The sequence below is a fragment of the Vicia villosa genome, unplaced genomic scaffold, assembly GCF_029867415.1.
Source record: "Vicia villosa cultivar HV-30 ecotype Madison, WI unplaced genomic scaffold, Vvil1.0 ctg.003142F_1_1, whole genome shotgun sequence".
Lineage (NCBI taxonomy): Eukaryota > Viridiplantae > Streptophyta > Magnoliopsida > Fabales > Fabaceae > Vicia > Vicia villosa.
In genome coordinates this window covers 106,675-124,453 of record NW_026706122.1, presented here as the reverse complement: position 1 = coordinate 124,453, position 17,779 = coordinate 106,675, and the positions used below count along the sequence as shown (strand labels likewise).

The 17,779-nt window shown below is 36.0% G+C and overlaps 1 protein-coding gene and 1 non-coding gene across 2 annotated transcripts; one reads left to right on the top strand and one right to left on the bottom strand.

Moving 5' to 3' along the window:
* Positions 1-648: 648 nt before the first annotated feature.
* On the top strand, positions 649-721 carry TRNAR-ACG (transfer RNA arginine (anticodon ACG)). The gene has a single exon. It is a non-coding gene; the product is annotated as a tRNA-Arg (tRNA).
* A 3,835-nt stretch (positions 722-4,556) lies between these two features.
* On the bottom strand, positions 4,557-9,602 carry LOC131640452 (DEAD-box ATP-dependent RNA helicase 22-like). Its single transcript, XM_058910844.1, has 8 exons — positions 9,143-9,602; positions 7,734-8,024; positions 7,510-7,623; positions 6,960-7,402; positions 6,143-6,470; positions 5,336-5,488; positions 5,063-5,114; positions 4,557-4,925 (listed from the first exon to the last, which is right to left on the bottom strand). Exons 1-8 carry the CDS (start codon positions 9,479-9,481, stop codon positions 4,870-4,872), a joined length of 1,776 nt encoding a protein of 591 aa, XP_058766827.1. The 5' UTR covers positions 9,482-9,602; the 3' UTR covers positions 4,557-4,869.
* Positions 9,603-17,779: the final 8,177 nt, after the last annotated feature.

Genomic DNA, 17,779 nt, shown 5'->3' with positions numbered 1-17,779 from the left:
AAGATGTAATCATTACGACATGCATGTATTTCCATTGAACACAATATTTTATTAACTTCAATCATTATCGTCGAAGCACATAAATGTTGGTATATGATTATGTTATCTACCGGTCTTGTTTTGGTTCCTATCTACATTAAGTGTTTTTTGTTACAGGTCTATGTCTCTCCACATATACTAGTAGTACCTTCTGCTTGACAAACAATATAGATATTTTGTCCCTTGATATCACTCAATCATAAATATCTTTACTTTTGGATTTCATGACTATATTGGACTCATTCTGATTAGTTTAAATTTGAAATTCAAACCAGGTAGGAACATTAATCACATATTTTACTAATTAATATTTGAGGCATCAACTAAAATATAGTATATTTAATAATTTAGTATTACTAAAATTTAGTTGAACATACTAAACTAAACTTTTACAATATGATGAATTAATATTTGAATTTTAATTGATGTATCATGTATGGATTCACCAATAGCAATGGTCTTTAAAGCCTGAGGAATATAAAAATGACATATTTGTTCCTAAAATCAGAATCAAAATAAAATACTCAGTACTAGTACTTAGTTTAGTTGAGAGAGAGATAGAGAGTTACTGTGTTAAATTAAGTAAAAGTAAAAATACTTCCAAGAAATGACTCCATGGCCCAATGGATAAGGCGCTGGTCTACGGAACCAGAGATTCTGGGTTCGATCCCCAGTGGAGTCGTTTTATCATATATTTTATTTTATACAGAATTCGTGCATGCTTTGTTAACGAATTAGACGAAAACCCCTTCGCGTTAACTTTTATTTTCGTACAGAATTCTTGTTTACACAGCCTTTCTTTTTTTCTGCAACGTTTTCTGTTTTTTAGTACAATGCTTTTCGTATTTTTATCAAATCATGTCGTCTTTTTCAATATATTTTCAACCAATTCATGACAAATAAATATATACAAAGAAATTATAGAAACTAAACTAAAAACGTGGTATCAAAATAAATAAAAAGTAACTAAAAATATGTGTAATTTTTTTTACAATATTGCTGTCTATAAATTAAATCATTTTATTTAAACATTTGTTTTAATATGTGTTAACTGGTCAAAAAGTTATTGTGAGTTACAAAACTAATAATCTTGAACTAGTATAATCCCCGCATAATTATTTTCTTTATAACAAAATTTAGAAATCCATGCATAAACCTCAGAGGCACGTCGAATAAAAAACCAACACATGTATTCATTCAATCCTACCATCTATCACGCTTTTACAAACATTTAAACATGTGCTCTTTGTTGGCGCGGCAAGCAACAAAAATTTTAGAAATATTTATCTGAGAAATTATCGTCTTCACAGGGACTAGTGCATTGAACTGTCGTTCGACAGTTTCCACAGTTATGAATTTGGATCGAATTGGTAAAAAGTAAATATGGGAATTAAATAAATGAACAATAAAGAATACATTCTTTGGAGAGGAGAAACTATCAAGCATGAATTTACACTACTCAAAACAAACTTAAACATATCGATAAATCGCACTCAACATACAATACTCATCAAAATCATCACATATCGCTCACAATAGTGCCCATCTCTGCAACACTGAGTTGAGAGAATAACCATATTACTCTTGTCGACGATCTCTCAACCGACTCAAACAACACGGAAGCATTAAGCTTCGATACCCACGTGATTATTAGCTCTAAATCTATCTCTAGAATCTAGAAACTAATAGATTTCCTTCCCTAATCAAGATTTGTGAGGTCTATCTCTACAACAACACAAATCCAAACATAAATGCAAAAAGATCAAGGAAAGCACAAAATTGATTTGTAAAGCATATATTATACAACACCATATTCAATACATATACATATGTTCAAAGTAAATATACAAACATACCCAAAAAATAGAGTATACAAAGAGAAGAGAAGAAGAGGAACCAAACATTTCTTGGTTTGTCAACACCAATCGATGAAAAATTCAACCTCCGATCATCAAGATGCAACCCCATTTAATGTTTCTAAACCCCCCCTCTACCAAAAAATGAAGGTTGATGGAGTTGGGAACAAATACCCCAAAACCATACGCCTCAATACCTATAAATGAATAGAAAACTATCAAATGGTACATAAAGGAATCAAAACACGAGTATAAACAAACTAAACGTATTTACACAAAATTTGAGTTTATTCAATCGAAATTAACAAGAGTCGATAAGTGCACTAAAAAGTATATGCAAAAATAGCTACAATTTGCACTTACCCCTCTTCAAATTTATACTAGGATTTAGTCCCTGAATTTAAGCAATGACAGTTTTGAAGATTTGGACATTGATGGTAGTAATCTCTCTCATATTCAAAATATAACTGGAAAGCATCTTGATGAAGCTTCTTTAATTCGTTATTCTCTAAAACCTGCAAAGCAACTTTGTTTTCAGCTTCCACGAATCTAACTTGGCCATAATGTTTCTTCAAAAGTGCATTTTCTGACTTAAGAGAAGCCACCATGTTCTTTGAAGATAAATGTTGAGCTTTCATTATCTTCTTCTGATCAACGCAATCGATTACATGGCTTTAAGCCTACTTTTCTCTTCGTCGAGAAAAAAATATGTTCCTTGAGATACTTTCAATTATCAAGTGATTCTCCACGACCGCTTCCAAACTCTCTTGAGAATGTCAATGCTTCATGTCTCGTTGTCTCAGTCACTTATTTTCGCGGCACAAAAAATACCTGAGCATAAGGACCGCTCGAAATACAACAGAGTCGCCACCGATCTTTATTTATTCCTAAAGAAAAGGGAAAAGATCGATAAAATCCACAAAAGGAAATAAAATTGGTCATCGCAACCAAGAGTGGGTACGGGAGTCGGTTATGCAAGGGGAAGATATTAACACCCATCACATCTGTTGTACTCAACGGGGTCCATTTAGTTAGTTATGCGTATGAGTGTTAGCGTGAATCGTTTGTGATCTTCTACTTATTGCGAGAAAAGAGAAAGAAAGGGTTTTTTTATATTTTTTATTATTGTGCTCGCCAAGATTTCAAAATATTGTGCCTACGTATCCTCAGGTGAAATAAGAAAATCAAAGCTCTGTAGTTCATGGTAGAAAACCATGAATTTGTTGGTTGGTTTTAGAGAGTGATGTGTTAGACATTTCGAGCGATTAAACCTTTGCTTGCTACTCGCTCTTGGAGGCTAAAGCGTTTGTTTTGCGTCAAATGGATCACTTTTTAGCGATTAAACATTGCTTGTTGCCCGCTCTTGGAGACTAAAGCTTTTGTTTGTTTCGCTTTGAAATGGCTAAAACACACTCGTTTCTGAAAAAGATATTCGGAGTCGCCCAAGGGAAAAAAAAATGTAATGAGTTGAGATTGTTTTTATGTGGGAAACGAGCATCGGACCACAAGCTAGGTATGGCCAACAATCCAAGAACTTGAGAATTGCAGGGACAAGTGCGTTCAGCCAATTCTTTTTCATCCCAAAAGTTTTTTAGGAAATTTGTTAGACGAATCAAGATTCATTTATATAACGTGTATTAAGTATGGAAGCCAAGCATTGAACCACAAGCTAGGTACGGCCAACAACCCAAGTACTCGGGAACCAGAGGGACAAATACGTTCAACCAATTCTTTTTCATTCCAAGTTTATTTTGAAAAAGATTTGGGAAAAAGGCTTGATGCTGGGTCGAGTTTTATTTTTGTTCTTTTTAAAAAATGGTTGATTTTACGTTATCTTGAATTAACAACTATCTAAAACAAACATAAAGGAAAGCGGTGAAATTATTACACGTCATTGAAATGGGCTACATTTTAATCGAATAGGGATAATAAAGCGATTAAGATACAAACCCATTAACAAATAAATAGTGGATTAAATCATTTAATCGATTTATTAAAACTTGATTGAATCAGGTAATTAAGCTAATAAAAATTTATTAGCAAAACTAATCAATCTTAATTAACATAATAAACTAACTAAAATAAGATTTAATTAATTGATTTTAATTGTAACATGTAAGAGTCTCACATTGGAAATGTGTGATCTAAACATACATTCACATTGGAATTATGTGATCTAAACAAGCGTTTATAAGTGAGTACAATTCTCACCTTAAAAATCAATTTTGTAAATTTTGAGATAAGACCAACTACAATTTTTAGATGATATTAGAGTTTATGAAAGATTTTCTAGGCCACCTGCTAATCACCCACCAGCCACAGTATATTTTGGCATGGTGTATATAATGGTTTTTCTGTTTTGGATTCGGGGATTATTTCTAAAGTGACATTTTATTGTTTCTATCTTTGCTAGTTTGTCAATTTAATTTAATTTTCCTTCCATGTGAATTACAAAAAAAAAAAAAATTATTAGTATAACTTTTTAGTCTTTATCTAAGATTTTGCTCTCATAATTAACAAAAGAATCTTACTGTGGTGTTGAATTATGAAATAGTCTTTGTAGTGTACGTATCAATTTGTAATATAACAAACACTAAGAATGGTAACTAGCTCAACATTGTAAATTTGTTGAAAGATAGAAACTAATTTGAGACGAAAAAATTAAATAAAGAACTTGTTTCAAACTTTATATTGAGTTTAAACTTCCCTGCTACCGTTTTGCCTATAATCATAAGGAATGAAGAGATAAGAAAGAGAATAGTATAAATCTTATAATAATTTACACGAGGGAAGAGGAAAGAACAAAGTTATCAGTTACGTATGAGCACATTATCTTTTTGGAAGATGAAGGAGAAAAAAATGTAACAATGATAATCTATAACTTACACAATCCCCATAAAATGTTAGGATTCAATATATGTTATGTTGCTGCACCTATGCCATTTTCTGACTTACTTGCAACGGCCGTGTGTTCTCAAGCTGTAACAGTCTCTTCAATGGCTGCTGAATCTCTAGCTTTGTCAGCATTTGCTACAAATACAAAATGATGGTTACTGGTTAGGTCAAGTTTCATATCATTGTTGAAGTAGCTAAACATCATCACTTAGGAATATATGCATAATTACATATCCATACAAAGCTCTGAGGAATCAAATATTAAACTTTACCTTTCTTTTTGAGCTTGTTACGGAAGCTTCTTTTCCTGCTAAATGCAGTCTCCTGCATTAATATATCATGTTGGAATCTATCAAAGATCAATCGATGACTTGCATATATGGAATTATGTGTATGTTATTCAGCCCATAGTTACTCTTATCATACATGGCCAGCATCTAATTTTTTACCAATGTAAGTATGTTTTTTAAACATTTTTTCGAATATCTCAATGTGTATAGAAAATGTGCAGGTTTAAGGCCCTTAAATATAGTTTAAAAATTTACCACAGGTAGACCGAGTTCCCCAGCTTGACGAACTGCCTGTACAAGCTCCCTGTTGGACTCGGTGTACATGCTAGTAACTAGTCCGTTTTGACCAGCTCTAGCTGTACGACCAATCCTATGCAAAAAGTCTACAGCAGAAGTAGCAAAATCCGCCTGAAATACATGCACCACATTGAGAATGAACACATATATAACACCTAATAATATATAAACATTAAACAAACACAAGACATTAATCAGATGCACCAGTTCAAATTGGTTAATTAAATGGATGTATCACATCAATTTATAGCACTGGATCTAACCTTTTTAAAATTTGTTATTACGCAATAGTCCAGATTGAGTTTTATAATTAAGGGTTAAATGGTCATCTTGTTTGATTCTTTCTCATCTCTCCTAGAAAGCATCTCAACCTCCTCTTCGGATGCTCAGATTCACCACTCCCCGATTTACTTCCCCTTCTCCGCTGGACTATCATCATCTAAAGAATCATTAGAAGAAGCAAAGGAGAAAGTATTTGTTCGCATAGATGACCTTAGGTGAAAAAGGGTTTGAGTCTCATGACTTCGAATTCATGGAGGTTTTCTCACAGATGCAACACTAGAGTGAAATGATTAGGGAACTTTGTTTCTATCATGTTTGCGTGCATAGTTTCTATTTTTCTGAGTATAATGTGACATTTTCATTTCATCGACACACTTTCGTATTCTAATTGATATCCGATCCTCCCTATTTCTGTTTGTTTAGGATTTATAAAGTTTTTGCTGCTCCATAAAAAAGTATAACATGTAAAAAGGAGAAGTATACCTGAATAACATGCAAGACGTTTGGAATATCCACACCACGAGCAGCTGCATCAGTACATACAAGAACACCACCTTTCTCGTGGAAATCAACTAATGTCTGTGCTCGCTCTTCCAATGTGCAATTCTTATGATAACGTAAACATTCAAGCCCAGTAAAGTTCAATATCTTTGCCACAGCTTCAGCAGCTTCAACAGTATTGGCAAACACCATTGTTCTACAAATGCCACCATCACTATCCAAATCTTCAGATTCTAAACCGTGATTCACAGCCTTTATGAGTTCTTTCACCTGTGTATCAACGCTCACTTCTATCCATCTTTGCTTCAATCTGAAAATTGAAAAGCCACAACAAACAGATAGAAGCATACTTAGCTATATCGGACAGAAAGTTTAAAAGTGGTCAACATCATACGTCTGAGCATAGCCTTTGGAAACTAGTTGAGCCATGAGATGTCCAATTAATCATTTTGGATTGACTTTAATTGTAAGCCTGAATTATTTGTGTGACAGACTGAAGATCTTCACTAATAATCATACTCTTTAGGCATTCATCTAAGTTTCTCATGAACCCTAAACTCAAAACTCGATTTTTGAAAATGGTAACATATTCATTACTATAGTAAATTAGTAATGTTTGGCTTAATTTTCTCCATACACTCCTATCATGTTATTTCCAGTTCATAATCAATGGCCGTCATGAAGAGATGTGACGGCTTTCCAATTTTAATATCTTGATGGATACATTCCATTATTTTACCATCACAGCAAATGAACAAGTAGAAAAAAAATAATGAAACTTTTAATTGATAAAAAGCACCTTGGATTGTGACGGTGAAGATAGTTTCCACTAACCCACACAGCATCAGGAAACATGTGTTTTAATAATGCTCCAGCTGTTTTCTTTCCATTCACTGGAAGTGTAGCTGCAACAAAAACATACTGTTTACTACGCTCATAATGTTTCCTCACTCTCCTCCACTCTCTTCTTGTTTTTTTAACAGATTCAGCTTCATCATTAATAATGACAAGATCCTCTTTATCATCATCCTCCTCATCTGAGATGGCTTCAGGTGGAAATTCATCTTCAGCTTCCAAAGCATCATCCGACAACAAAGAAGATTCCTCCACTTTCAGTGCCAATTCTGATTCTGGTGTTTGTGATCGAGACAAAAGTTTTTCATCATAGCGGAGCAATTGAATCAGTCGGATTACTTTATTCTGGAAGCTTCCACAAAGAAGCATATCAGCTTCATCAAACACCTGTCGATTAGAAATATAATCATACAAAAAAAAGAGTTAATGTCCAATTTATGTCTTCAGTAATAGGCTAACATAGCTTTCATAAGATCATAAAGCAAGAAAGATACCACATGTTTGACACCACGCATAAATTCCATGCGCCGCCTTCTATCAACGTCAACATGATTGAGAAGAGCAGCAGGTGTCGTCACAATGATATCAGGTTCCCGAATCGGCCATCCCTAGTCCAAAAATGATTATTAGTATTGAAAATTGGACTCTAAAAATTTGATAATATAGTCAACAACAGAGTCAAAAACATTTAAAAAACAAAAAGCTAAAGCATCACTACCTGTCTTCCACAAATGGATGCCGCATTAACAATGGTTCCACCATTCTCGACACAAAGACTATTAGCCATCTTAACTACCTGCTCACACAGTTGCACATTCGGACAAAGCACAAGCAGAACTTTTCCAGCCGGTGGATAGACTTCTTTGTCAGATACAACATCCAGAGATTGTTCTTGTGCCTCCCTCAGCTTATCAATAAGAGGAAGTAGATAACTGTATGTCTTACCACTTCCGGTCTCGGCAGCAATAACTACATCCATCCCTGACAAAACAGGCGGTATAGAAGAAGCCTGAACACACACACACAACAATAATAAACAATCATAACCAATAATGTGCACAGTGCATATCATAATAATCCTCAACACCCCAAATAGAATAATGGAAACAAAATCAGTTATCACTTATCATGTTCCATTCCAAGTTCTAACATATAGCTGAAGCTTCCCAATTTCATTCCTGGCACAATTCTACAAGACTACAACTATGTTTGGAATCTTTTCTTATATTTTTTGTCATCATAAGCAAATTTTTATAACTATGTTAAAGATGAAAAACATCTACTGTCATTTAACTATTACTTATCACAGTTGGAAACTCATTGGGGCACAAAAGGTGACTTCTTCCCTCTCAACCGAAATTGAACCTTTTGGATATTGTAAAACGAACGGAACGGAATGGAATGAAGCAGAACTGAGCGGAATGAAATAAAAATTTCATTCCATTGTTTGGGTTATTTCATGACGGAATAGAGCAATTTTGTCATTCCGCGTAAATTGGAGGGTTAAAAATATGATGGAAAGCGACGGAATGGGATGGAATGCATTCCATCAGGTCCCACTCTATTCCATCCATTTTTAATTAATCCAAACAATGGAGCATAAGTTTATACTATTCCATTTCATTCCATCAATCCAAACACAACATAAGGGTTTGTTTGGATTTGTGGTATATGATGGAATAGAATGGTGAGTAATCAGATTCTATTGTTTGGATTTACAAATAATAGCTAAGACGGAATGGAACATGATGGAATTCACTCCATCCTATTCCATTCAATCCTTCAATTTTCATTTCGCCCAAATTGAAGTGTATGCAACACAATGAATTAATTAATTATGTTTTATTCGGTCAAAATAACAAAAATACTCAAACAATATGATACATTCCTCTTTATTACACTCCATTCCATTATTCTGCTCCGCTCAGTTCTAGTCCATCAATCCAAACATAGTCGAATTCAAACATAGTCAAAGGCGGCCTAGTCTCTTCGAACTCAAACCAGCTATATATAATAGTGAAACAATAAAAATTAAATTTTTTACTAATGGAATTTGAAGTAAACACAAAGATAGCACTAATATCGAAAAGGGTGTACAAAAAACACTAAAAATGAGAGAAAAATGACCTGAACAAGAGATGGTGTTTTAAGACCAATATTAGCGAGAGCACCAGAGACTGTATCAGATAAACCAAGTGAGCTCCACGAAACGTTATCTTCAGCAAAGAAACTGTCACGGCCTTTGAAATCCTCCGACGAGGTCGACGAAACGGCGCTTCCAACAAAGGGTTGCGTCTGCGTTTGGCGCGGAAGGGTCAGAGAAAAGAAGCGCTTTGCTCTGAAATTGAACAGAGAAGAAGACGAGTTGGGATTGCGAAGAGCATTGTTGAAGCGTGAGAAGAAGAATTGGTAGCGGATTGGGGAGGTTTGAAGATGGAGCTTCAGAGCAGAACGAGTAACATTCATTGGGATTTTGTTCTGCAATGGAAAATGTGAAATGGTGTAGTGGAGAGGGTATAGGGTTTTAGGAAGAGGATTTTGTTGGTGGTGAGGTTTTGGTTTGGTGTTGTGAAACTTAAGTGGATGATGGTAAGTGCCAATCTAACAAGCTTTTGAAACCGTTAGATTAAGCAAATTCACATCTTTCATTCTTTTGTCTTGCTAAATCACTTGATAGTTTTTTTCCCCAACTAGAAGAAAAATAGGATTTTTGAATCAAACTTTGTTAATACGATGATATAAGTTAGTATTAATCTAGTTATATTATATTATAAGTTGAGTATATAATATATCACACTAAGAGATAATGAGGAAGAAAGTAGTATGATATTACTTATATTGTGTATTTTTACATGAATTAAAAGGGGTATTTATACTACTAGAAGTACAACTACAACTACATCTGTTATATTAATCAATTATTATTTGGTAAGTGGTGATTGACACCTATTTGTTGGTAAGTGGTGATTGACACCTATTTAGTAGGAGGTCACGGTTCAATCCCCCGCAACTGCGATCGGAAGGATAATTGGCATTACAATTTTAACTTTGACATATTAAACATCTATAATAATTGGCATTACTATTTTAAGTTAGATATTTCTAATAAATAATAAATTACTTTTGGTTTATACAGAGAGTTATTGGTCAAATCCAAAGTCTTATCCTCGAAAGAGTCTAGCTCTTTCTAAAGATATTTCTCGAAATTCGACCGACTTTAGGCGAAGTTGTCGCACGGGGGATTGTTACTCCTTCTAAGATTCCTTGTTTATTTCTCCACACAAAAGATCCCACCAATAGCATACAATATGATAATAAAGACAATAAATGAAAGCATATATACACAAACAAGAAAATAATATCCAAAAATAATAAAAACTCAAAAATCATAAACCTAAAGGTCGGGTAGACTCCAATTTATGGGTAGCGTCCTCAGTAGAGTCTTTAGTTCTAGGACTTGTAGAAGCTTCTTTGACTTTTCTAGGGCATACCTATTATGTGAGGGCATTATTCTCGTTGATATCGTTGTTTTTTATTCACCAATGATAGTTGTATTTGAGGCGTTGCCTAGGTCTTTGACTTGTATGATGAGGGGCTGCCTTCTCCCCTCAATAAGACTTGTAGGACCAAGCTCAATGATTGACCTTCAATAACTTAGGACTTTCTTGAATTCCTTCGCAACTTTCTTGAAGCATGCTTGGAATTTGTTCTTGAGCATCGGGAAATCTGCTAGCTAGATAAATGTTGGACAAGGGCGAAGGTAGAAATGTGTATATAAAAATGTATGTAAATGGAAATGCAATGAAACGCGGGCGTAATATGAAGGTAAAGATAATGGTACCCTACACGGGTTGAGGGAGGAAGCTTAGTTTTAGGGATTATGGTAAACTTAAAGAAACCTAAATGGATTTAGCAATGGCGTTGGACTTAATGAAATCCTTATAGGCTAAGGATTGGGACAGATAGACGAAATTTCCTACAGGCTATGAATTGTGATAGACAGAAGGAATCCCTACAGACTTGGGATTGTGACAGGCATACGAAAGTCCTATGGGCTAGACAAAGGAAGGCCCTTTTAGGTTTAGGGGTGGATAGACAAAAGAGAATCCTTACAGATTTAGGGATAGAAATAGAAGATAACCCTAGTATGTAGGTTCTTAAGTTCATCCTACTAATTTTCTACCATTCCCCCTAAGGGTGGCTTTCATAAGGGTATAACGGAAAACGCAAAAGGGAAAAGGCACAAGGGCCTCCCTTAAGCGGAGTCTCTTTGTAGATCGAGACTTTTGTCTCGTAGATCGTAGAAGGTCTCACCATGAGATTTTATTTTTGGTTTATACAAAGAGTTATTTGTCAAATCCAAATTCTTATCCTCGAAAGAGTCTAGCTCTTTCTAAAGATATTTCTCGGAATTCGACCGACTCTATGTAAAGTTGTCGCAATAACGCACGAGGATTGTTAAAACCCTCGTGGCCAATTGACACTCCTTCTAAGGTCCTTATTTATTTCTCCACACAAAAGATCCCACCAATGGCATACAATATGCTAATAAAAGCAATAAATGAAAGAATAAATACACAAAGAAGAAAATAATATCCAAAAATAATAAAACCCAAAAAACCTAGACCTAAAGATCGGGTAGACTATAATTTAAGGGTAGCGTCCCCAAAAGAATCGCCAGCTGTCGCGACCGACTTTAAAAAATTTATGTTTAAATAGGAGAGTCGCCACCCACTACTTGTTTTTATCCTAATGAAAAGACAGTGAATGTGGGAAACCCTAAAAATTGAGATATCTGGATAAGGAGGTCAATTAGGTAAAAGAAAGGTGTTAGAGACCCTTTACCTCCCTTGTACTCAAAGGGTCCCATTTAGTCTTTAGGTTTGAAAAGAATGACGTTTTTTCATAGTTTTATTGTGTGATCGAGATAACTGCTCTAATTTCATTTTAGATGCCAAAAGGGAAACAATTACACAAATAAACAATCATGAAAAAAATAGATAAAATTATAAAAGACGAAGGAGGCCTCTGAAGTAATTGGAAAACTCATAAAAAATAATGAAGTCGCCATTGAACATTTATTTATCCTACGTGTGGGAATGGAAAACATCAAAGAAAACCAAACAGAAAACAAGCAAAGGTCTCAAAGAAACGGTAAGGGTGTCGGGTACGCAAGGGGGAGGTATTAACACCCCTCACGTCTGTGGTACTCCACAAGATTCATTCTTGCTAGTTTCTAATTTGAGGGTGTGTGTGTGTGTAACATGCAATGTGCTAAGGGGACATGCAATGCAAGGATAAACAATTTAAAAGGAATAAAAAGACGAACAGCATAATAAAAAGGAAAAGTCTCTCGCTAGGGCGTTCATACCCTGGGTCTACGTACCTCCAACGTGCAATGGAGAAATCAGAGCCTCGTAGTTTTACTAACTATGTTTTATTTCTATCTCAATCCACGTCTCCTAGTAAGACGGAATCGAGCACCTAATGAGGCATGCAACGAACAAACAACGTCACAAAGATCCTAGCAAACATCAGGTGAACATGTGAAGAGGAATCACAAATAAGTAGATAAGCATGGTGACCATGTAGCGATTAAGCATGTGAACAGGCATCACAAGTAAGAACAGGCGAATAGGAATGACAAATATAACATGTAATAGGAATACATGAATATAACACGTGAATAGAGATCACAGATAACATGCAAATAGGAAATGCAAACATAACATGTAACAGGCATACATGTGCAGATGTGTGAACAAGCATCACGGTGTGAACATAAATCACAGATAACATGCGAGTAGGAATAAAAAACACAATATGTAACAGCCATACATGTGCGCGAGTGTGAACAGGAATCACAATGATAACATACTTGTAATAGGAATACACGCATGAGAAAGCCAACAAGTAAGGCAAACGTGTAACAAGAATACATGTAAAGTGTGTGAACAAGAATCACAATGTGAACACAAATCACAGATAACATACATGTAACAGGTATACACGCATGAACAAGCCAACCAGTAAGGCAAACATGTAACAGGAATACATGTGAAATGTGTGAACATAAATCACAATGTGAACAGGAATCACAAATATCATACAAGTAATAGGCATACAGGCATGAACAAGCCAACTGTAACACCCTTCTAAACCCCGCGGCAAATTAAATAAATATATCAGAGTAAAACATAAACACAAGGGTGCCACAATTATTTAAAATAAATAAATCAATCATGGTCAGGTCATACTTTATTAGGAAACGATTTACCAAAAACACAATTATGTTTATCACAGCGGAATAAGAAACGTAATCAACATAACAAAATGGAAATATAATCCAACATCAAATAAAATAGAGAGTTCTCATAAATCTCTATAACTATCGTCCCCCAGTGTTACAAGATCAGAGCATGACCGACACGACCCAACATAAACGGATAAACTCTACGAGTCATCCTCACCGAGCACTAATGCCGCTACTCCTCAATCTGAAAATGACAACATGTAAGGGTGAGTCTCATTCTCAATTAGTAAATATTATGCAATTCATAAGCAACAAGCATCATAATATACCGTTCACCCAATTATACACATTCAGATCCCCATCTATTATTCATCAAATCACACCATAATAGATTACAACACAAACACAGAAATCAATACAATCATGTTATGACAAAATGCATATGACACAACTGACACTATGCATGTGGTACCAAAATTCGTGAATCACATTCACAGGACTTCTCTCCTCGATACTGCCCTTTAATCGCTCACACCCCACATGGGCACACGATTAACCTCATCGCTCACACCCCCATGGGCATATGATGACTGCTTACTAATCTCCGCACAATGGGAATTAGCCACCAACGATCCACTCATCAACGAGATCCATCATCAAATGCATATGAATGAATGAATGAAACACACATAACATACTTAAAAACATCACCGAATCACGATGAACAACTCACCTCAACACCACATCACCGAATAAGTATGTACATGTTTTCAACATCATTCAAATAGACATGCATTCATCACAATCACAATATGAATCACAACCAATTCATCATCACATCAAACACATTGTTACACCTATCTCATATGCACACAATGTTCAATTCTCATCAAGTAATTTAATCGAGTTTTAAATAATAAAGTCGGCCACCGCCCATATTCATCATTCATCATATAAAACATTTAATTACTTGCACAACGCCCAAAACGGCACTAAGAAACGATTAACGGATCAAAATATACGTCATTTTAAAGTTTTAGAAAAATTCACACTCAGCAAGGTTTGCTCAGCGAAGCAGGGCAGAAGCGAACCCTTCAGACCTCCGCTCAGCGGACCTCTAACGACGTCCAACAGAAGCAACCTACGTTAGGACCTCCGCTCAGCGGACCCCCTCCGCTCAGCGGACCTGCGATTTCAGCAAACCCCAAGTCTGCGACAGACCCTGCGATTTCACACCCTTTTCACCCAAAAAACGATTCCAGACATCACATACAGGCATACAATCATCATATATTCAATTATACACCACAAAACATCATTTAACGCATCATTAACCAAATAGTTCACACAATTATCATCAATTCAATCCAATTATAACAACCTAACCTAACAACCCCAATGTCTAATTGAATCAAACCATACATCAATCTACCTATTACCTAAGATCACATAAGAGATACTAAAAGGAAGAGTCCCCCCTTACCTCGATGAATCTCTTGAATGCTCTCCTTCCGGTTCCACGTTCTTGCCTCTTTCTCTTCTTTTGCTCTTTTCACGTGTTCTTCCTTTCTCCCAAATGATTCCTTTTTCTTATTTTATGAAAAATAAAATAAAATAAATTAACCACAACTTAGTAAAAGGCCTAACCAATTAGCACCCCTCTTTTACTAACATCACACCATAAGCCCAATAGCTCTTACTCCATCATTTTCCAATTAAATCCAAATAAAATACTAAAATTCCAATTATTTAATTTAAATCCAAATTAAATTAATAAACTGAAATTATGGGATGTTACACCAACCAGTAAGACAAACATGTAACAGGAATACATGTGAAGTATGAACATGAATCACAAATAACAAGCGAACAAGAATCGGAATACATGTGGAGTGTGTGAACATGAATCACAATGAAAATTGTTCCGGGATCGAGATTCTTACAAGCCGCGTCCTGAAGAGACCAATTTCTCAGAACACATCTCGTCGACCTGGCCCAACGATAACCTATGAGCATGGCTGAGTACACAAACCGGAGCAGGTAGCCTCACGAATCTACCCAGGTTGCCATAACTGGAAAACGACGAGTCATAAGCACGTATCGGTCGGGTACCAGAAGAGGCTGCGTAGAGAAGGAATACGGGGGGCCACAACACAACTCGGGGATAACACCTGGTAGTTACGCATAAACCGGTTGTAACTGATGAATAAATACATCATCATTAAGCCTCGTATTCAATGATTAAAACAACGTTTGTAACGATGGAAGGCAAAAGGGTGTTTCTTAAATGAGGCATTGAAGACCAAAGCAACTCTATAAAGGGCTCCCGCAAGAGGGATAGACAAGACACTCTTCTTGGAGAAGTATTCAGAATACAACCTCCAAGTCCCTAAAGTTACGCTAAACATCATCTCATTCAAGCTCTCCTCACCTTCGAGGACAAGCTTCATAGTATTCTAGTTTTTTACACAAGAACATTAACATACATGTAACAGGAATACACGCATGGGAAAAACAACAAGTAAGGCAAACATGTAACAGGAATACATGTAACAAAAATACATGTGAAAGATATAAATAAGAATCACAATTAGATAACATACATGTAACAGGTATATACGCATGAATAAGCCAACCAGTAAGGAAAACATGTAATAGGAATACATGTGAAATCTGAACATGAATCTCAATCAAATAACATACATGTAACAGGCATACACGCATGAAAAATCCAACTAGTAAGGCAAACATGTAACAGGAATACATGTGATATGTGTGAACATGAATCACAAATAACAAGCGAGTAAGAATCGCAAACAGATAATAGGTGAACATGCATCACAATCAGATAACATACAATCGAGAATCGCTTATTAAGCAAACAACTTCTGAAGTCTAGGACACCGAGGTAGTAACCTGGGGAAAGGGGTGCTTTAGCCAACGGGGCTAGTCCTCCGAGGCAAACAAGCAAGAGACAGTAACATGGGAGCTTTAGCCAACGGGGAAAGTCCTTTGAGGCAAATATGCTATCAATAAAAGGGGAGCTTTAGCCAAAGGGGAAAGTCCTCCGAGGAAAATAAGATATCAATAAAAGGGGAGCCTTAGCCAACGGAGAAGGTCCTCAGAGGAAAACAAGCTATCATGGGAAGAAAGGGAAATAATATGTGTGTTCATGCACAAAGCATCAGCGTCGGGAAACGCGTGCTAGACAAAGCGTGGGGATCTGATTGCAAGATCCTTTTCCACTTGACGGACTTGATAACAAGATTGGGGGATGATTCAAAAACAATGACTTGTAACATGCGCTTACTGAACGACTCGATGAAATTGGTGGGAGTCGATTGCGGATCCTTCCCACTTGCCTACCAAAGAAGACTTAATGAAATTGCCTTCGACGAGGTCTTACGGCACCATTGACTCCTGCAAGCACAAAAGTAAACACGCAAAAAAATGGCCTCTTGTGAGGACTTCCTGATCACACTGAATCGCACTATGTTTCTGGCTCGAATATCACATTCCTTAGTTTTTATTATCTTTATCTCGTATTATGCTTGTATTTCCTTTGTTTTCAAGATTCTTGACCTTTCGGAGCCTCTAGTGAAGAAACGAGCCAAAACGCCAGGAAAATAGGGTTTTTCAAGGAGATCTACACTTATGGCGTCCTGCACCGCGCCGACCATAGAGAACGCCGTGACGTGGCCCACTTCATGATGGAGCCAACTTCCACGATCATGTCCGTTACTCCTCACCACGCCTGCGGTGGAGCTGCCGCGCCCGCGACCTTCACAAAAAGGCTCCCGCTCAAAAGGAGTTTAGGGGCACTCCTGTCTTTACGCTGATCCAAAATCCACTATATATAGTTTAGTTTTTCATTTTCGGTTTTTCATCCAAGCTTAGTACAAACTTAAGCCATATACTATCAGTTTCTATAAAGTAGTAACCTGTTCACATCGGGGAGTTACTACGGTGTAGATTGAGTTGTAATCGAGTCTTGGAGCACTTTGGTTGAAGTTTATCATACCAACCTTCACTTTGTATCAAGATTCAATCTCCGATCGAAGTAAGGTTCAATTTACTTGCTTTATTTATTTTCTTGCTCTTACCATAGTCTACAAGTTTTATAGACTCGCACCCTTTTATTACTCGCACTTACCATAGTCTACATGTGTTATAGACTCACAATTACTATGTCTGGCTAAATTATAAAGGTTTGAATGTAATGATTGTGATCATGTCTGTGTTCTAATTGTCGTGTTAGTGAAAATACTCTAGGGATGTTTTACTTTTAACTTAAGTCAAATTGTGCTTAAATGTTTATTGGGTAAGATCGAAAGTCGTCCATATCAAAGATAGGACTTGATTATTATTTAACCAAACAAAAGAAGCGAAAGCGATTTGGTTGGTTAAATAGGAATCATTAACTCTTTTAGAAAACGATTTTGAAACTATTTTCAGACGCGTTTGTAGGTTTGAAATCCGACTCTTGGTCAAAAACCAAGAGTCTCTTTAAG